At 40.4% G+C, this 21,270-nt stretch overlaps 1 protein-coding gene and 2 non-coding genes across 5 annotated transcripts; all 3 read right to left on the reverse strand.

Moving 5' to 3' along the window:
• Nucleotides 1-1,640: 1,640 nt before the first annotated feature.
• Nucleotides 1,641-17,409, reverse strand: ncl (nucleolin). Of its 3 annotated transcripts, none has more exons than XM_043702308.1 (15): nt 17,290-17,408; nt 15,198-15,290; nt 12,392-12,521; nt 11,544-11,627; nt 8,139-8,324; nt 7,057-7,146; nt 5,782-5,908; nt 4,881-5,017; nt 4,426-4,555; nt 4,192-4,340; nt 3,823-3,940; nt 3,490-3,617; nt 3,261-3,387; nt 2,744-2,982; nt 1,641-2,030 (listed from the first exon to the last, which is right to left on the reverse strand). In XM_043702308.1, exons 1-15 carry the CDS (start codon nt 17,305-17,307, stop codon nt 1,978-1,980), a joined length of 1,809 nt encoding a protein of 602 aa, XP_043558243.1. In that variant the 5' UTR covers nt 17,308-17,408; the 3' UTR covers nt 1,641-1,977. The 3 variants fall into 3 exon arrangements, with proteins under 3 accessions (XP_043558243.1, XP_043558242.1, XP_043558244.1); XM_043702307.1 differs by having other exon boundaries at nt 11,544-11,630; XM_043702309.1 differs by lacking the exon at nt 11,544-11,627 and having other exon boundaries at nt 17,290-17,409.
• On the reverse strand, nt 4,023-4,102 carry LOC122556402. Its single transcript, XR_006313518.1, has one exon. It is a non-coding gene; the product is annotated as a small nucleolar RNA SNORD20 (small nucleolar RNA).
• Nucleotides 5,981-6,048, reverse strand: LOC122556401. Its single transcript, XR_006313517.1, has one exon. It is a non-coding gene; the product is annotated as a small nucleolar RNA SNORD82 (small nucleolar RNA).
• Nucleotides 17,410-21,270: the final 3,861 nt, after the last annotated feature.

Raw genomic sequence — 21,270 nt, forward strand, 5'->3', positions numbered from 1 at the left:
ATTCCAACAGACCTTTGAAGACAGTCACTCCAGTCAATAGATTTTGTAGAAATTGCAATGCATTTTGTGCATGAAAGCCACAAACCTTTTACTGTTTAAAAAAAAACAATGGATTTAGAGGAAGCACCTGCAATTATTTTGGTGGGGGATGTTTGGTACAGAAAAATAAAATATTACGCAGATGCATTTTTGATATTGTACCCAAGGTATGGCAAATCAACATTAGTCTGAAACTGACAAACCCACTGAGGGCTTCTTTCACAGCTTACAAAAGACTAATGCACATCGAACAGGGAAACAGAGTTACATGTCCATTTATTCCACTTTTCAGAAAAATATTTTCTACAATGTTGCACCTTGGATACTTTGTAAAAATTAAGACAACTAAAAAAATCTCATATGTACAGTTGAGCCTTGCTATAGTGCTTCCAATCTGCAATCCTAAAACATAGACATGAGACAAGTACTAGAGTTTAGCAGACAATTCAAGCCAGTGTTAACATGTTCAGTCCTAAACCAGCATCATCCCTTTAATTAGGATATTTACAAATTCTTCTGAAGGATAACTCCATCAGAAACTAAACAGCTAGAACAGCTGTTCTTGGTTACAGGTCAGGAGGATGTCCATAGGATAATCATCATGGCCAAAAATATGAATCCAGGATTTACAAAAAGAAAAAATCTGCTGCAGGGAACCCACAAAATAGCAGTCATCTTAGATTAAACCTACAAATGTCAGGCATCATGGGCCAAATCCGATCTAATTTGTGGAATTCAGCATATCAAAAGGACATGGGAAATGCTCAGGAATTGACATGATTGATCAGAAAATACACATCATTAAAAACTAGCCAGATGATAGCATGTTTGTTTATAAAATAGCTATTAATACAGCTCATAAAAACATGATCAAATACACACATGCTGGAGAGCCTGGCACTATCTAGGGAAAGAGGAACAGTCAGTCAATGTTACGAAATCCAATAAGGCCTCTTCATAACCTATTTTGTGTTTTTGTTTCTGATTTCCAGCATCTGCAGTAATTTGCTTTTATATATTTGAACAGGTCTTATTGACTGATCCATTTAATACTGCTAACTACATAGAGCCATGAGCAGAGATTCAGTGTTTTGTAAAAATAATCTATATTATATTTCAATAACCAAATTAATTTTACTGCTTAACTTAAATTTTAAACCAAACTTGTACAGCAGGAACTTGCCACACTTTGAACAGCTCAGTTCAAATCAAAGTGTTCATATATTTCTTGCATGCTAGCTTTGTCACAAGAAACAAATAGCTGGGTTAGACCAAATTATTTTCAGTGTAATGCAAAATAAGCAATTTTAAAACAAGCAGAGAGTGCTCTAGAATTAATTCATAGCCTTTATCCATTAGCTGATCCTAGCTGGGCACTGTACTCAACAGGAGATGGTTAGAGGAGAAGTAGCCCAGCTTGCAAATCCAGCTACAGGACAACATCAAAAACATAAGTTTGCAAAGTATACACTACCAACAGCACTGTTGAAAAGTCCAGTGGGAACCTTTAGTGGTGCTTCTGGCAAGGTATTTTACCAAGTTCTGCAATACTGTAAAGAAGTTTACTAGCCAATTTAATGTGCACTATTAAATACCAAAAATGTGAAATAAGGTCCTTTTAATCCAGTAGACAGTATGTCAAGCACAACATTCTAAAACATTATTTTTGGATTTACATTGTAACTAAAAAAAAAATCAAAGAGCAATACATTTACACATTGGTAAAACAGGAAACTTAAATTTGACAAAATGCACAAAGATATACCAACAATTTCTGTCTTTACTTAATTGTAAGTCCATTCAGAAACTTAAGGAGCTCCCACCAGACTCCAATTTGCACAGCCAGTCAGTCCATGCAGAATCGTGGAATGTCCCAACTATGAGGCAATCAGAGGCTCTGTCTGAACACAACAAGGTAAAGCAGTCTTACTGGCCCCACTAATCAAATTTAGTTTTCTTTCCTTGAGGAGTAACCTTTCCACCTCTGAATCCTACAAAAGAAAGGGAACATTCAAGTTCAATCTGAAAATGAGCAATACAATACAGAATGACCTAACTGAAATGCAACTCCCTGGAACAGGCCAGGAGCGGACTAAATAGTATGTGGTGTTTCAGTAAAATGCTGAGCTAAAAAATGGCAGAAAAGGGCTGCATGGAACACAGTTTGAACAGGTACACCATTACAGGTGGCCTCGGTTCTACTGGACTATATTCGGAAGAGCAAGGTTACCAGACTACTGATATGCAAGGACAATAGGAGAAAGTGACGTCTGCAGATGCTGGAGATCAGGTTCAAGGCAGTGTTGCTGGAAAAGCACAGCAGGTCAGGTAGCATCCGACAAGCAGGAGAATCAACATTCGGGCATCAGGAGGGGCTAATTTCCTGATGAAGAACTTCGGCCCAAAACGTTGATTCTCCTGCTTGTCGGATGCTGCCTGACCTGCTGTGCTCTTCCAGCAACACGGTCTCGACACTGCAAGGACAATATTCAACTCAGACAGAAAAATGAAAATTCACTGAGTTTTGAGAAGAATTTTGAAACTTTACTGCTGCATCTAAGCATTGGAATTAATGAAAAGCAACACAGCCAACTGCACTGAAAACTGTTTTCATCCAAAAGCAAGAGTCACTCAAGTCTCCAGGGAAGACTTGCAAACTTTTGTGGTGGTATCTGAACAAATCACAAAACCCCTAGTTTCATACCTCCAAATCCACCCCGACCACCGCCTCGGCCACCACGACCTCTGCCACTAAATCCGCCACGACCTCTTCGACCTCTTCCAAATCCTCCACCACCTCTACCACCCCGACCACCTCGTTGGTTGTCACCCTTTGGTCGAGCAAAGTCAAGCATAATTTTGCATCCATCAATTTCTCCATCTTCCATCGCATCCTTAGCTAATTTTGCATCTTCTTCTGATGGGAAGTCCACAAAGCCAAAACTAAAAGCAAAGTAACAGCATTTTAAAAACACTACTGCAGAAATTTCCTCCAGTAAAAGAAAAATTAAATATATAAAAAAAAAAGCTGTTTAAAAAATTTCATTACAACTTGTGAAATAGACAAATTTTATATTAAGTGTGACAGACTAGCCACCATTCTTTCAAAATGAGGCAGCCTGTAGTTTACTATTCTTCTCTTGCGAATCCATTCACTGTCACAATTTCGACAGCAAGGAGCTCAATGAGAAGGCATGGAAGGGGTTATTAAGTTGACATACCCTTTTGATCTTCCAGATTCCCTGTCTACTGCAATTCTAGCATTCTCAGCACCCTCAAAAGCTTCTTTTAAAGTTTCTTCAGTTGTCTCATCAGAAAGGCCACGAACAAACAATGTCTTGCTAGGACCTAGAAGTTATCATGATCAGCAAATAAATATACTTGTACTGAATGTGAACTAATTAATGAGAAATTGAAAAGTTGCAAGCGGACAAATCGTCAGCATCTTACCATCCCCACTCCTGTGCCTTTGACTGCTGAAATCCAATCTCACGGCTCTCCCCTCTATTTCTGTATTGCTATGATTCTCCAGAGCTTCTTTAGCATCCTCAATGGAATCAAATTTAACAAATGCAATCCTGGAACAATTGCAAATTAAAAACAAAATTTCAGTCTTTCATGAAAAGAACTCTAAGCTGGGGAAAGTTACATTGTTGGAATAGTAACATTGAAGTTAAAAAAAAAAGATCAAATATTGGCTCTTGAGAGAGCATCTGCAGCTTTAAAGGCACATTACATAGACTTTCAGGATTCTCAGTGCTTTAGACATTCCATTAATCTTACCCTACTGGTTTGCCATTCTTTTCTAGAATTTTGATTGATGATGCTTTTTCAAAAATATTCTGGAGGGTATCTTCTGTTGCAGAATACGCCAAGTTATTTACAACGAGTGTATCAGAATCTGAAATAAAATGAAATGAAACTAAAGTACGTCAATATTAGCTCCTCAATTTTCAATACAGTTTTGTCTTCAAAAGCCAAAGTTGGATCAGTACTTGACTATCTAGAGGAATTCTGCAAAGAAGGTTCATCATGTGTTTCAGACAGACATTCATCATATCCAGCTTTCAAAAAAATCATTTGTATTTTGAACCATTGTCATGATGTTTCTAAGTGAACTTCATGTTTAGCAATCAAAATTAAAACACTTACTTGGTTGTGTTTGTCCAGCCTTCACATTTAATATACTCTTGTCCCCAGTGAAATCAATAACGATGGCCCTACCATCAACATCAGTGCCTTGTTTCTCTTCCAATGCTGAATTTGCCGCAGCTTCACTTTCAAATTCGATGTATGCAATGCTGAATTCAAGACAGACAGTCAATCTATTGCTTAGAAACCATGTTTTGAATGCATAACCATCAAAATTAAAATTTTAAAACGTACCCACGTGAACTTGAACCATCACGAGAAACAGGAATTCTAATATCAATTGCATTATCAAAAATCTCTTTCAGGTCATCTTGTGTTATCTTGAAAGGGAGATTTTTGACAAACAACGTCCTGCAGTCTCTCTCTGCAAAAAAAAAATCAGTTTCTTCGTCAAGTTACGTAAACATAAAATCGATAAGTAACAGGACCAAATCGCTATAATATTCTGGCAAAAAATGGGCATACAATTCTTTTCCTCTTCATCCTGTTTGAACTTAACCCAACACTCTTTACTACATCAAACGTTTTCCGTGACACATCCAGCCAATCCAGTAAATCAAAATTACCAATTTGATGATCAGTCAAGTGGATGTTGCTCACAATGTCCATTTAAATAAATTCAAACTACTGACTAGATGTACAAGTTGGTATGTGAAAATATGACAAAATAAAAGCCAGATCATTCATACCTCTTTTGGCACTTGTATTGCTTTCTTTACTGCGTGCTTTGTCAAGTTTGACTGCAAGGCCCAGCACTTTGTTTCCATTGAATTTCAATGCTTTTTCTAGTTGTTCTTTGGTTTCGAAGTCCACGTAACCGTACTTCCTACATTAAGACATGATACACTCGTTGTAAAAAACTTAACTGCACATAAACACAAGACAAACTTAACAGATCAAATGTAGCCACTCAAAAACAAAGTTTATCCACTGCCATATCCACTCAAGACTGTTTTGAAACTGTGGAAAATCTCCACGAATTCTCAGACAGATTAGTCAAAAGACTCAAATTTAAATCTTCTTAGGAGACTATGCTGGCCAGCCACCCTTTAAAACCAGTGAACAGTCAGCAGTGCATTTATTTCTATGGTAAACAAATCAGCCAGGGTCAATCCTGATGCATGTTTAGATTAGATTAGATTCCCTACAATATGGAAACAGGCCCTTCAGTCCAACAAGTCCACACCGACCCGCCAAAGAATGACCTAATAAGACCTATTTCCCCCCCGAATAATGCTCCTCATACTAAGGGCAATTTAGCATGGCTAATTTATCTGACCCGCACAGCTTTTTGTATTGCGGGAGGAAACTGGAGCACCTGGAGGAAAGCTACGCAGACACGGGGAGAATATGCAAACTCTACACAGAAGCGGGAATCAAACCTGGGTCCCTGGTGCTGTGAGGCATCAGTGCTAACCACTGAGCAACCATGCCACCCTGATCTTTTTTTCTCCCCTAACTATTAAATCACCATCAGTTAATAACTTAATCAGTAAAATAACTGAAGTTGCCCAAAGTCTCTATTAGTGGTTCCCCCAGTTGGGCATGTTCCTGAAAACCAGTTCATATAACACAGAGTTCAAACATTACCTGGTGTATCCAATTCGGACATCAATGACTGACAGTTTCTTTTTGGTGAAGAAACCATTCAGGGCTTTTTTTAGTTCTTCAAAATTCTTTTCAGAGTTCAAGTTTCCAACAAACAGTGAGAACGATTCTTTGACAAAGCAGAAAGAAAACTCAGTGTGCATAATTTTGAGCCTTCAATATATCATAATGCATACTACTGGCACATCAGAACAAAGAAACATCACACTCTTCAGTATTAAGTCCCTTTTGATGATCATCCTCTGTGCAAACAGAAAAAAAGTTAGTCATATGAAGAAATTTAATTCCTAAAGCTATCGTACTTCCAGGCTTCCTATTGATGTACTCTTGGAAGCTAGCAGTTAGCGACTATTTCAAATTAAAGCAAGCAAAATAAAGTATGGGAAACACCAGAATGAAATTACAAAATTCTGTTAGCAGCACTTTATGGCTGCAAATTATTTACCTCTTCAGAGCCCCAGGGAAAATTGCTTCTGGTAAGCTGCAACTTTCCTAAAGCAGAACAAGAATCTTTGCAGTCAACATCTTTTGACCCAAAATTACACTTCACTTGTTCAAAAAAACTTAGGGCTTGCTAATTGAACATGGTGTCACGAATTCTTAACTTACTTTGCATTGGACACAAATCATATTTTATTATTTTTAGGATGAACATTTGTTTTATGATATGGATCATTAATCTGCATCCTCCAATATTTTTGTACAGGAATTCATTACTATGAAAATTATATCTACAAAAGTTAAAAACCCTGCTTCATAGGGGAATTGGTGCAAACCATCTGCACTTGTATATACAGTTTAAGAAAATAAATGCAATATAACAATTCAGATAAGTTCTATCAGGATCTTGATTTTTGTGTTACATATGAATTTGAACATTATTTGTACACTACCCGTGCAAGTTATCCAATCCACCAGACACATCGCAATTTCCCACATGGTTGGGCTTAAAAATTCTGGGTCTTGGGGTTTCTAAAATTTATTAAATAATTTAAAAATTGTTCACGTTTTTAAAAAGTTGCCAAACTCTACAAGCTCCCTTGAGGAACGGTAGAGTTGCCGTAGCAGAACCTTCACATCGTTAACTTGTGATTCTAAATCTCTCACAATCCTGGTCACCAGTGCTAAGTCTCATTTGGATTGGTGTCCATTTACCAGAGTTTTCAGAATTGTTTTCAAATGATTTTCCATTGTTACAGTAACATGTAAACATATAAGGTGGATTTCAGTACAGATTTATGATTAAAACACACTCACCATCACTGTCAGACTTTTGTTTCTTAGCTGGAGTCACTGACTTCTGTTCCACTTTCTTTCTCTTTCCAGCTTTTGTTGGTACAGCAATCTCTGCAAAAATTCAGTCAAATCAAATTATTAATTTAAGATAATACACTGCCCTAATAGTTTTAAGTTTTGTCCTTCTTACTGAAGTAAGATTTCATGTAGTTATTGCATGGATATTTAATCCTGTACTACTGAAAGGATTTCCAATACAGTGGCACACAGACTGGCATACCATGCAAATGTCTGCATTGCAGGCCATTTACTCAAGAAGTGGGAACATTACAGATGGATTGATCAAATAACAGAAAAATGAAAAGCAGCTCCTACCAACTTGGGTGCAGAGACCTTAGCAGACATCGAACAAACATTTTGATGTGTATGACTTTGTTATACATTTGTTTTACTCGAAAAACTACCCAAAGGGATGAGGTTTGTGAACATCATTCACTTACAAAGTACATTTGTAAGGTACAAACATTCAGCAACTGTGACAGGTTTCTGACAGTGGCCAAAAACCTTTAGAATATTCCAGACCATCACACTGATAAAACTAATTCTAGTTTCTTTCAACATTGTTGAAATAACTCCAGAGGCACCTGTCACCAAGTCACCCTTTATTTACACATGCACACTATAGGGCAGCCTCAATTATCCCAATGATACGGGTGGCAAGCATTTTGTTTAGATAATTGAATGTTCAGATAACACAGTTTAGCCACAATTCGGGATCTCGAGATCTTGTTAGGATAATCCAAAATTCAGATAACTGGCGTTTGGATAACTTGAAAGCGGTCCACCTTCCTCAGGGACAGCTCTTGGTGAACAGAACTTCTGACAGCCACAGCTCCCTAACTGAACCAGGTTAAAAACCCCAGTCAAGGAACTCATACTCTATGCAGTCCACCTGGGGGTGGACTCCGTTACAATCACTGCAATTGTGGCTTGTGTATGATGTGAATGAGCATCAGTATTTAGAAAAATATCACAAGACCTGGACAAAAAATGTAAATTCCCATTTGGGATTGCATATTTTGCCACATGATATTTGAACTTACCAACTTCTTCTTCTTCTTCTTCATCCTCTTTATCATCTTCATCTTCATCATCATCTTCTTCTTCTTCTTCTTCATCATCTTCATCCTCATCTTCTTCATCCTCATCATCTTCCTGAGCTTTCACCATGCCAGCTTTATTTGCCTTGGGTGGTGGTGCAACATCCATTGCCTCTTCTTCCCCAGATTCTTTGAATTGAAAAAAATGTTTAAACAACACAAATATGGTCTTAAAGGCATTCAAGAGTCATAATAGTTAGAACCTTTAAAGAACCAGACCACCAATAACTACACTAAAATGCAGATAGGGTGCTAAGTTATTCAACCAGAGCAGGCAGAGAAAGAAGCACCTCCAACTAAAATATTACAGGAGGCCATCACCATTAAATAGACTGCCCGCTGTGTTCAAACAAACAAATCTTTCCTGCAAAACTCACAAACCACTAATCTTCAAGCGTATGTCCACTTGAAAATTATCGTCATTCTTCTGGTTCTTCTTACCAATTATTTCAATTTCTTCACTAGTTTGCCAAAGGAATTAGATCTTCGCAATTTTAAATAACTATATTAGACAAGCCTAACAGTTGCAGTTGTTTTCTCCAAAGTCTCTACAATATATGAACTTCCTCATCCCTGGTATACATCAAAAGCAGCCTTGCCAAAAAGTTCATACCTAGACGTATACACAAATCCCAGTTGATATTCAACTGGTGCTGTGATGTTTCAGCACAGGTTACTTGCAGTTGTGTTATTTACAAAGGCAACTAACCTACATGCTTTGTCAACAAATCCAACTTGCCTGAAACGTCAATTTTCCTGCTCCTCGCATGCTGCCTGACCTGCTGTGCTTTTCCAACATCACTCTAATCCAGATCTATGTTGACCCTTCAGGTCTCTGCAGGTTTTGTTCACTACTTACCAGGTCACCGAGCTTGTAAGTCATCTGAACTTCAAAGCTCATCCTTTCTCAACACCAGGTTATAAGCAAGAAAGCAAACTCTTCACATATGAACCTCAGGAAATTTGGTAGCATAATTCTCTACAGTTCATCTTGTTTCCCACTAGTTTCTGCACCTTGGCTAATTACATATCCAAATCAATAACAAACCCTTACTGGTAGGCACTTTCTCCAAATAATTCTGAGAGACATTAAATATCTGTTGAAATATTATTGCTACATCTTATTCCACTATTACTTAAGCCTGCTTAGTAGCTAGGTTGGATGGCATCTGGATGTGCAAATCTTTTGTATCATTTACTATATCTTCTAGAAAACAGAGCCACAGCACACATTGAATGTTTTACTCATATCCTGTGCCTCAATGAGATCCCTGTCCTCAGTAACAAAAAATAAAAAAAAGGTCCTTTTTATACCACCCAAAACCAATTTTGTCCTTTTGTTTCAATTACATATACACATTATTCGGTAGCGTTTCTATCACTTTTTTGGGATGTAATATTGCTTTGATGTGGTTTGCTTAACTGCAACCTCCGTCCTTTGTCTTCCAGAATAGCTTTGGATACTCTACCTTTGCTCAACAATGAAATTAGCTTTCTTTCGTTTGAAATTTTCATTTTGACTTTCCTTGCTCCCTTTCTGCAACTGGTTTAAACTTAAGCATTTTCTCACCATTTTGGCCTGAACATCTACTGCAAAAAAAAAACAGAATAGGATGGACACACCCATAGATAAAGAACACGAACAGGCCTTTCAACCCACGTCTGTGCTGACTACCATGCCATTCTGAAAAAATCCCATATACCTGCAGATGGTTCGTATCATTTTATTCCTTGCCTGTTCATGTGTCTAGTCATACAGAAGTACAACATGGAAACGGACCATTCAATCCAACGCGTCGATGCTGACCATATATGCTAACCTCATCTAGTCCCATTTACCAGCACTTGGTCCATATCCCTATAAACCCTTCCTATTCATTTACCCATCCAGATGCTTTCTAAATGTTGCAATTGTACCAGACTCCACTACTTCCTCCGGCAACACGCACAATCCTCTGCATGAAAAAATGGCCCCATTAGGTCTCTTATCTTTGCCCTCTCAGCCTAAACCTATGTCCTCTAGTACTGGACTTTCACATCTCAGGAAAAGACTATCTATTTACCCGACTGATGCCCCTCATGATTTTATAAACCTCTACAAGGTCACCCCTCAGCCTCCAGTGCTCCGGGAAAACTGCCCCAGCCTATTCAGCCTCACCCTGTAGCTCAACCCCGGCAACATCTTTGGAAACCTTTTCTGAGCCCTTTCATGTTTCGCAACATCCTTCCGATAAGAAGGAAACCAGAACTGCACACAATATTCCAAAAGTGGTCTAACCAATGTCTGATACAGTCGTAACATGATCTTTCCACTCCTTTACTCAATGCTCTGACCAATAAAGGAAAACATACCAAATGCCTTCTTCACTGTCCTACCTATCTGCATCTCTGCTTTCAAGGAGCTATGAACCTGCAATCCAAGGTCTCTTTGTTCAGCAACATTCCATAGGACCTTACTATTAAGGTGTGCAAGTCCTGCTAAGATTTGCTTTCTGAAAATGCAGCACCTCCTATTTATTTAAATTAAACTCCATCTGCCACTCCTCAGCCCGTTCGCCCATCTAATCAGGATCCCGTTGTAATCGGAGGTAACCTTCTTCGTTGTCCAATTTTGGTGTCATCTACAAACTTACTAACTATACCCATCTTCACAGCCAAATTATTTATATAAAATGACAAAAAGTAGTGGACGCAGCACCAACCCTTATGGCACACCACTGGGCACAGGCCTCAGTCTGAAAATCAACCCCCACCACCACCTTCTACCTTCAAGCAGTTCTGTATCCAAATGGCTAGTTCTCCCTGTATTCCATGTGATCTAACCTTGCTGACTAGTCTCCTATGGGGAACCTTGTCAAACCCCTTACAGAAGTCCAAATAAATTACATCCGGCACTCTGCCCTCAATCCTTTGTTACTTCTTTAAAAATCTCAATCAAGTTCATGAGACATGATTTCCCAGCTCTTGAAGAGTGATTATGATATGTCAGTTATAAGATACAGTATTCAACTTCAGCAATTGCCAATGCGTGTTGATCGATTATAAAGAAATTATGAAGCAGCACAACCTAATCTCATACAAGATGGCAGATCTTGCAGAACTGAATCTGTGAGCTACAAATATCTATCAGGCCCTGTCTACAGGGGAACCTCAATTATCTGAAGGACAGAAGAAGGGAGCATTTTGTTTGATTAATCGAATGACATATTTTAACCAAGCATCGGGATCTTGCCAGATAATCTGAAATTTGGATAATTGAGATTCTTCTGTATTCCAAGTTATCTAGTTAAATTAATTCAAATAAGTAAGCTTCAAACTGGCTTCTCCATACAGTAAAATTTTCTTTACCATCCTCATCTTCATCTGACTCTTCCTTTGCTTTGTTAATCATTACAGCTGCATGCTTAGGAACAGGTTTCTCTTCAGATGCTTCTGCTGAAATAAAAATGTTCAGGTATGACTTCTTTAATTGCAGGCACGGTCTACTCAACATTATTTATTAAATCGGTCTCATTGCAGATGCCTGGCTGAATCCACACTCTCTCAATCTCATTTATTCTGTCTTGCCATATATTTGTTTGGGAATGTTTCGAGGATTGCTACCATAGTCTTGTTTCCATTTATTACAAAGCTGCTCCTTTTTGGAGCCAATTTCCTCAAATTCTAGGAGCAGTAATTACTGTTTTAGAAGCTGATGCATTGTTTTAGAACTTAAAAAAACATGAAAACAACAATACTTTATAAAAAAAGGGTAGTGATTCAAAGGGAGAAAAGAGACCTACGCAGCTGTCTCAACTGCACAGCTTCTGCCACTGCTGTCTAAGTGTCTCTAACCATTGGAGTTCTAAGAAAAACAGACAAACCGTGAAATTCAAAGCCAACATTGGAGAAAACACGGTGTGGTAATTCACAGCAAGGGAGCAGCTAAGTGGCATTTTAAAACTCAACCTCACTGGTTTTCTTGTGTAAACGTACGAGTGTATTTTTCTTGATTATATGTTGTTATTTAGATCTGTCTCTTGATTAAGTGTTAATCGACTAAAGATGCTGAATGTTAAGGATTTTTGGGACTGTTTCTATCATGTCATACAAAGACTAAGTTTCAACCAATAATCCAGCGAAAATACCTTGGAACATTTTACTAGGCTAAAGGAGGCAAGATTAGATAACAAGTACTGCAGCTTTCATTAACCTACCAGAATCATCGTCCTCATCTTCCTCCTCGACATAGTCTTCCTCGCTACTCTCTTTCTTTACAGCTTTACCATTTTTTTTGTTGGAAGATTGTGGAGTCTTAACCTTTTTAACAGGGGGTGCTGGCAATTCCTAAATCAACATTGTTTAAATGAAATGAGATTAATACAAGCAGTAATACATTCAACATGCCCAAGTCTGGTCAGAAATAACATAATTGGGACAAATACCAAATTTTAGTTAGCTTCATTCCATATTCAAGAAAATAAATTCCCAAAGAATCAGTTTAAAACATCACCGCTATACAACTAATTTGAACCATTGCAACCAAGCACAGAACTTCAAAAGGATAGTTGTCAGTGAAAGAGGAGAGTCTTGTTGTCGATAAAGTTCAATGTCAAGTGGTGTAGTCATATGCCACAAGGATCGGTGTTGGGTCCACTACTTTTTGTCATTTATATAAAGGATTTGGATGTGAACATAGAAGGCATTGTTAATATGTTTGCAGATTATATTAAAAGTGGATACATAGTGGACAGCAAAGAAGGTTTATTCGGAGTACAAGGGGATCAAATGGAGTTTGTGGGAGATGCTGTATTTTCCAAAAACAGACAACATACAAACTGGGAGAGGGAGTAGGCCATCTGGCCCTCAAGCCATTCAATAAGATCATGGCTGATTTTTTAATGGACTCGGAACCACTTACCCGCAGTCTTACCATATCCCTTAATTGTTAACAACAAAGCTACCTTAGCTTTAAAAACATTTACTGAAGTAGCGTCAACTACTTCACTGGGCAAGGGATTCCATAGATTAACACCCGGGTGAAGAATTTTCTTCTCAATTCAGTCCTAGATCTGCTCCCTCTAATTTTGAGGCTATGCCCTCTTGTCCTAGCTTCACCTACCAATGGAAACATCCTCTCTACTTCTATCTTATCTATTCCCTTCATAATTTTGTACATTTTATATAATATCCCCTCTCATTCTTCTGAATTCCAATAAATAGAATTCCAGTCTACTCAATTTTTCCTCATAAGCCAACCCCAACAACATCGAATCAACCTGGTGAACCTCCTCTGCAGACCCTCCACACCCTTTCTCAAGTAAGGAGACCAAAATACTTCAAGTGTGGCCTCACCAGTACCTTGCACAGCTGCAACATAACTTCTGCTTTTAACTCAATCCCTTTAGCAATGAAGGACAAAATTCCATTTGCCTTCCTAATTACTTGTTATACTTGCACAGCAACTTTGTGATTCATGTAAAAGGACACCCAGGTCCCTCTGCATAGCAGCATGCTACATCTTTTTACCATTCAAGTAATAATTCTATTTACGGTTACTCCTACTAAAATGGATGATTTCACATTTGTCAACATTGTATTCCATCTGCCAGACCTCTGCCCACTCGCTCAAAGTATCTACATTCCTCTGCAAAGTTTCATAGTCCTCTGAACACTTTGTTTTCCACTCACCTACACGTGGTCCTCAATTCACATCATCCATACAAGTTGTAAATAATTGTAGTCCCAACACTGAAACCTGAGGCATACCAGTAGTCACGGATTGCCAAACAGAATAGCACTCACTTAGCCACATTCTTTCCTTCCTGTTTGTCTACCAATCCTCTATCCATGCAGACATAGTGGACTGAGCATAGGAGTTGGGAGTTCATATTGCCGTTGTATAGGTGGTGGTTCAGCCACTTTTGGCATATTGTCCATAATTCTGAGTCTCCCTCATATTGGAAGGATATTGTGAAACTTGATGGGGTTCAGAAAACATTTACAAGTGGTGGAGGCTAGTACACTTACAATACTTAAAAGACATCTGGATGGGTATACAAATAGCAAGGGTTTGCAGGGACATGGGGCAGTTGATGGCAATTAGGACTAAATTAATATGGGATCTCTGGGCATCAGAGATCAGTTAGACTGGAGGGTCTATTTCCATGTTGCATCTCTGAGAAAGTCAGGACTGCAAATGCTAGATATCAGAGTGGAAAAGCACAGCACATCAGACAGCATCTGAGAAGCAGGGGAGTCAATGGTTCGGACATGAGCCCTTCATCAGGAACATTCCTGATGAAGAGGCTTAAGTCCGAAACATCGTCTCTCCTGCTCCTCAGATGCTGCCGGACGTGTTGTGTGCTTCCAGTGCCACTTTTCCACTGTATATCTCTAGGACTCTAACTTATTGATTGGAAGAATACGGCAGAGAACAAATAGTACCAATTGAAAGGAGCAGAGGGAACTGGGTGTATATGCATAAAAGTCATTAAGTTACACAACAGATTTAGATAGCACTTAGTAAAGTTTACAATAGCGTTGGCTTTATTAATTGGGTCACTGAGTACTCAAGCAAGAAGACTATAGTGAAATATTGCAAAACAGTAGTGCAATATGGCCTGAATTCAATTCTAGACATCCTACTTAAAGAAGTGTGAAGACATTGAAAAAACTGCAAAACAAGTTTACAAATACAGTTTCAAGGATGAAAAACTTTAGTCACAAGTTGGATCTTGAAGGTCTCGGAGAAAAAGCTGAGATGAGACTTGAAAAAGGCATTCAAGAATCACTGGGTGCCTGGGCAGAATAGAGAGAAAAACTGTTCACACCATAAGTGGATTAACATCTCAACTACACTACCACACTGCATCCAAGGTAATGGAATAGGGCATAATGGAATTCTGCAAGGCTGCAGGGAGATGTGAAGAAATAGCATTAAGTAACCTGCCCACTTGGGAGACTTGATGGGCTTAATACAAAATCACAACTGAATTTTGACTGGAATATAGTAATTACCACCTCTTCATTTTCCTCCCCCGAAGTGGACTCTTCAAACTCTTCAGGGGGTGGTGGCTGGGCAGCCTTTTTAGGTTTTCCTTGCTTTTTACCTGCCTGAAGGATAAAACAAGTAAAGAGGTATAGTTAATAAGTTTGCTGATGAGAGCAAAAGTGGAGATGCATGGGACAGCAAGGACAGTTAACTCAGATTACAATGGGATCTTGATCAGATGGGCCAATGGCCTGAGAAGTGGCAGATGGAGTTTAATTTACATAAATGTGAGGTGCTGCATTTTGGGAAAGCAAATCTTAGTAGGACTTATACATTTACTGGTAAGGTCCTAGGGAGTGTTGCTGAACAAAGAAGTCGTGGAGTGCAGGTTCATACTTCCTTGAAAGTGGAGTCGCAGGTGAAGGTGGCATTTGGTATGAGGATGATTGAGTACAGGAGTTGGAAGGTCATGTTGCGGCTGTACAGGACATTGGTTAGGCCACTGTTGGAATATTGCATGCAATTCTGGTCACCTTCCTATCGGAAAGATATTGTGAAACTTGAAAGGGTTCAGAAAAGATTTACAAGCATGTTGCCAGGGTTGAAGGATTTGAGCTATTGGGAGAGGGTGAGGCTGTTTTCCCTGGAACGTCAGAGGCTGAGGGATGACCTTATAGTGGTTTATAAAATCATAAGGGGCATGGATAGGACAAATAGACAAATTCTTTTCCATGGGGTGGGAAAGTCTAGAACTAGAGGACAAAAGTTTCGGCTGAGAGGGGAAAAATATAAGAGACCTAAGGGGCAACTTTTTCCACTGAAGGTGGCATATCTATGGAACAAGCTGCCAGAGGAAGTGGTGGAGGCTAGGACAATTGCAACATTTAAAAGGCATCTGGATGGGTATATGAATAGAAAGGGTTTGGAGGGATATGGGCCAAGTGGGATTAGATTGGGTTGTGATATCTGGTCAGCACGGATGAGTTGGACCGCAGGGTCTGTTTCTGTGCTATATGTCTGTATTACTCTATACTGGGGGAAAAAGCAACAGAATTCTAATAAGGTCTGTGACATGAAATATTAACTTCTTCTTTGCACAGATGCTGTTAGACCTGAGGATTTCCAGCATTCGGGTTTTACTTGTGACTCCCAGCACAAGCAAGTTATTTTGGATCAGAGCAAGCAACTTGGTACAAGTTTATTATTTTAAATAACTATTTGCTGCTCAAGTATCACACTACAACTCGCCTTTTTGGTTTGATCACCCGCAACCGTTCGTGGTATTTTACGAAATAGCAATTACACTTCAAAAGCATTTCACTGCCCATAAAGTAATTCTGGCATACTCTAAAAAACATGTCTAAATAATGATTTTCTTGCTTGCAGGCCTACAAAATCTCGTAACAATAATCGACCACAAACTTACGAAATATTCTAAATGGTTATTAGGGATGGTTCAGTAGTAATGCACAAACAACTTCCAAGCGAGCAAAAGCGATCAGGAGGCCGCCTGAAATGGTCAGCATGCATTCAAGACCTCACGTGTTCCGCCTGAACAAGGCGGATTTCTTTCCAGGGTGCAAAGAAACGTGGGGTGGAAGATCGAAATCGACTTAAAACAAAATCAAAACTAAGACACGGACGTCGGTAAAAGCAAGCGTGTCCCTTTAGACACGTGCGATGTACCGGCCACGGTGAACAGGAACACCGGAGTGCCAGCCCCGCGCACCATCGCGGCCCCCACACGTGGAAGAGACGGAGAGGACGAGCCCGGAGTTTGGATGGCCCGAGCGAAGGGAGCGGCTTCAAAACAGACGCGAGGCCCGTGGGGAAAAAGGATGGGATCGGACGGTGAAAGGAAGGAGCCACCTGATGTCCTCCCCCCAGCGTGTGCGTGCACACGATAGCGAGCGTGCGGTGGGGTTGGAGTTGGGGAGGGGGTTGGTGGTAGGCCGAGGCTAACACGCGGTCCAGGGGCCTCGATCTTGCCAGCGCTTGGGGACCCATTATGAAACTCGCTCGTGCCCCGATTCACTGCCGTCAGATCCGAGGCTCTTCAGCCGAACGCCATAAATAACCTGGCAGATCGCACGTCCGGCCTGACAAGAATAGCGCCCTCACCTTGGCGAGTTTCACCATCTTGATAAACGTTGTTTGTCGGCTCGAGCAGACGGAGCGATCCCACGTGTCGCTGTTCTCCCCGCGAGCTGCGCACCAAAAGAAAAAGCCACCGCAAACGTCACGCTTTGACATACATCAACCCCTCCACGTGATGCGTTCCCACCAATCGAAAACCCGGACGCCGTCCCCGCCCACCACGGACAACCAATCGCGTCTCCGGCTCTCGCACAAGAGGGCGTGGCCATTTCCGTGACCAATCGCCGCCTCAGGCCGCACACCGAGCCGATCGTCAGAAGGATTAGCCAATCAGGGCCGATCAGTGTTCCAGGCAGCGAATCAACAGCTCGTGTATTTCTCAAAAAGGCAGAATGATGGACGTGCTCTTTTAAAATGGACGCCCTGAGCGCCAAGTAAACCGTCGTTTGTTTAAAACTACCTTCTGATTGCTTCTGTTATGTGCATATGTACATATAGAAAGATTATTTTCAGTGTACTCTCCGGTTGCTTGCAGGATTAGGATTTTATGAGACAGTGAATTTGGTGTCACTCTGGCGTGTTCTTGAATCGCTGAATTAAAATGGCTCTTTTCTGGAGGAGGAGTGAGAGGCTGAAGCCTTGCTTGAGTGACACTAGACCAACTTTTGAGACTTACTGTATATTTGTTAAAAATATTTCACTTTCACTCAATAGCTTAATTAGGGTGGTCAAGTTGAACATTGGGGTAAAGTAGTTAAGAGTATCTTTTTGTTTCTTCGCCGTCAAACCCCAGATGTATTATAAGTCTACAGCTTCACCTACAAAACTATGAATGTTGTATGGCTGACACATGTCCCAAGCAGACCTGCAAGATTAGAAACTCCTGTGGTACAGGAAATAGTAAGCCTAACTAGGGACCTTTGGGGAGGGTGATGTGTGTATGGAATGAGCTGCCAGAAGAAGTGGTGGAGGCTAGTACAATTACAGCATTTAAAAGGTATCTAGATGGGTTCATGATTAGGAAAACCTTGGCTGGCATAGTGGCACAGTGGTTAGCACTGCTGCCTCACAGTGCCAGAGACCCAGATTCAATTCCTGCTTCAGGCTGTGTGGAGTTTGCACATTCTCCCCGTATCAGCGTGGGTTTCCTCCGGATGCTCTGGCTTCCTCCCACATTCCAAAAATGTGCAGGTTAGGTGATTTGGCCATGCTACATTGCCCTTAGTGTTATGGAGGGTCGGTGTGGACTTGTTGGGCCGAAGGGCCTGTTATCTAGCTTTATCTATCTAACTTAGAGTGATATGGGCTAATGCGACCAGATTAAGATATCTGGTTGACATAGATGAGTTGGACTGAAGAGTCTGTTTCTTGTCAACTCTGTGACTGTATAACTGAATATCAGCAATCGTTTTGTGCCGGCAGGAATCTAAATACACCTTAGGTTGTTGCCTCAAAGGTTATGTTTTAATGTTAGTGTCAGGTGATGAGACATCTCGAGGAGAGAAGGGGTAAGGTGTAAATGATAGGTGGGGAAGGAGAGAGAAGAACAGTTGGATAGACAAAAGACTCAATAACGATCTGGCTGGGAGGGTGAATAGCTGTTAATGGAGACTGTTAGTGGTTAACAATAGGTAGTGTGTAATGGCAGACTATGTGATAACAAGTCCTGATGAAGAGCTTACGCTCAAAACTTCGATCCTCCGGCTCTTTAGATGCTGTCTGACTGGCTGTGCTTTTCCAGTACTACACTTTTTGACTCTGATCTCCAGCATTCTCATTTTCTCCTGTGTGATAACATGGCCTGGTGCGTGTGGTAGGGGGCGAGGACATGGGGTAAATTCAAGCCCAAAAATTATTGAACTCTATATTGATTCCAGAATGTTGCAGGGTCTGTAAGCAGAAAATGAAGTGCTGTTCTTCCAGCTTGCACTTAGCTTTGCTGGAGCAGTGCAGCAAGCCTGAGGTATGGTTGGCAAGGGGACAGGGTAATGTTAAAGTGGCAGGCAACTGGAAGCTCAGGGTCTTTTTTTTTGTTTTGCAGGCAGTATGTAGATGTTATGCAAAGCAGTCACCTAGTCTATGCTTCTCTTCTTTAATGTAAAGGACACCATGTTGTGAGCAGTGAATGCAGTAAACTAGATTGTGAGAAGTACAGATGAAGTGCTGCTTCACCTGGAAAGTATAATTAGGCCCTTGGATACTGAGGAGGGAAGTAGGTAAATGGGCAGGTATTACACCTTCAGCAGTTGCAGGGGAAGGTTCCGTGGGACTATAGGGTGGGTGTTGGGAGTGAAGGAAGAGTGCACCAGGATGTCCTGGAGAGAATGGTACTTGTGTAAAGTAGACAAGGGAAGGGAGGGGAATATGTGTTTGGAGGTGGTGGAAGTAGCAGCTGATGATCTTTTGGCTATGGATGCTGATGGTTAGATATTGGATTATAGATTCCCTATAGCGTGGAAACAGGCCCTTCGGCGCAACCAGTCCACACCAACCCTCCAAAGAGTAACCCACCCAGACCAATTTCCCTCTGACTAATGCACCTAACACTATGGGCAATTTAGCATGGCCAGTTCACCTGACCTGCACATCTTTGTGACTGTGGGAGGAGACAGTTACTCTCAGGAATGTCCCTTTTCAATGAGCCAGGATAGGGATGTAACATTTAGTCAAGATTCACTTTGAGCAGTTCTGTGCTCGGTAGTCTGTACCTGTGGGTGCACAATGAGACACACAGCTACTACATGAAGCACTACCAACCTGGTAGAAAAATGTGCTTTGGTCTCCTTGAAGCTTGCTGGTCTCCAGTTTGTCTTTGAATGAGTGTTACAGACTGGCAATTTCAATGTCCAGGAATTCAGAACATGCTGAGGAATATGCTAAAGCTTGGCATAGCTGTCCTAGATGTGCAGTGGTGAAAGGCCTTTCAGCCATCATATACCAGGGGACTGGAAACTGTAGAACCCCACAGCCTTTGTATCTTCAATTGCACGTTGCAAATGAAAAGTTTTGAATATATTTTGAGGCACCTTGGAGTGGGAAGTAATATAGAGAAAAATCTATCGTACTTTGCATAATTTGCAATTTGAAATGTTTTGCCCTCTGCCTGAATAACTGACATACATTTCTTAAATGTAAAGTCTGCAGTTGGATTGACTGGAAAGTACTGTTTGGAGTCAAGTTGAATTTTAATTCAAATTCTGTAAGATTCAAGTTGAAATGTTTTGCATTGTTTTTGCAAATTTTATGAATAAAATATATATTTGGAACAAATGTGTCCCAGGCAATGAAGGTGCTCCAGTCAAACCCCCCTGTACATGAGTGACATCACCATCAGTGGTTCTGCTGTCTGACTAATTAGCATTTATGACTAGTTCCAAGGGGCCTTATGAGCCAAGGTGAAATGAGTCAATGTTCTTTGGGAAATGGATTGACCAATCCTCAGTCTGCTTCACAATCTGGTCATATTAACAGGAAGTGCTGAAGATATAGTTTTGGAGGAGGCTTGGATGTTTACTAAACTTGGAGTAAGTAACCAAGGTGAGATTGAAAACTGAATATGTGGAAGTAATGCTTTCTCTTTATTTCAATTAAGAATCAGGTCAGTGGGTGCTAGATGGTTAGTATCACTGTATGTGGCACAGACCTGGCCCATTGTTTGTCCATATGCTGTGGTAATTGCCTGAACCATTTTCTGCTTTACTTGGAATTTAAAATAAGCCCTATTTGCAGGGTTATGACATACAAACTTGTAAATAAAACAGGAAAAAATGTATCCAACATTGCTTGTATTCTTATAGTTTTTTTGTAGCATGTGTATGGCCCCTCGGTACGCAAACACCCGACATCACTGTGCTGACATTCTGGTGTGAAGAGAAAATGAGGTCTGCAGATGCTGGAGATCAGAGATGGAAATGTGTTGCTGGAGAAGCACAGCAGGTCAGGCAGCATCTAGGGAACAGGAGAATCGACGTTTCGGGCATTAGCCTTTCTTCCTGAAGAAGGGCT

The sequence above is a fragment of the Chiloscyllium plagiosum genome, chromosome 13 (genome assembly GCF_004010195.1).
Source record: "Chiloscyllium plagiosum isolate BGI_BamShark_2017 chromosome 13, ASM401019v2, whole genome shotgun sequence".
NCBI lineage: Eukaryota > Metazoa > Chordata > Chondrichthyes > Orectolobiformes > Hemiscylliidae > Chiloscyllium > Chiloscyllium plagiosum.

What these genes read in the sequence shown, in the direction of transcription:
- ncl (XM_043702307.1), bottom strand. An exon ending in GTCAGATGAAGATGAGGATG is followed by an intron (nt 8,325 to 11,543) that starts GTAAAGAAAATT and finishes TTCAATTCAAAG; the next exon opens with AATCTGGGGAAGAAGAGGCA. An exon ending in GATGGTTCAAGTTCACGTGG is followed by an intron (nt 4,341 to 4,425) that starts GTACGTTTTAAA and finishes TCTTGAATTCAG; the next exon opens with CATTGCATACATCGAATTTG.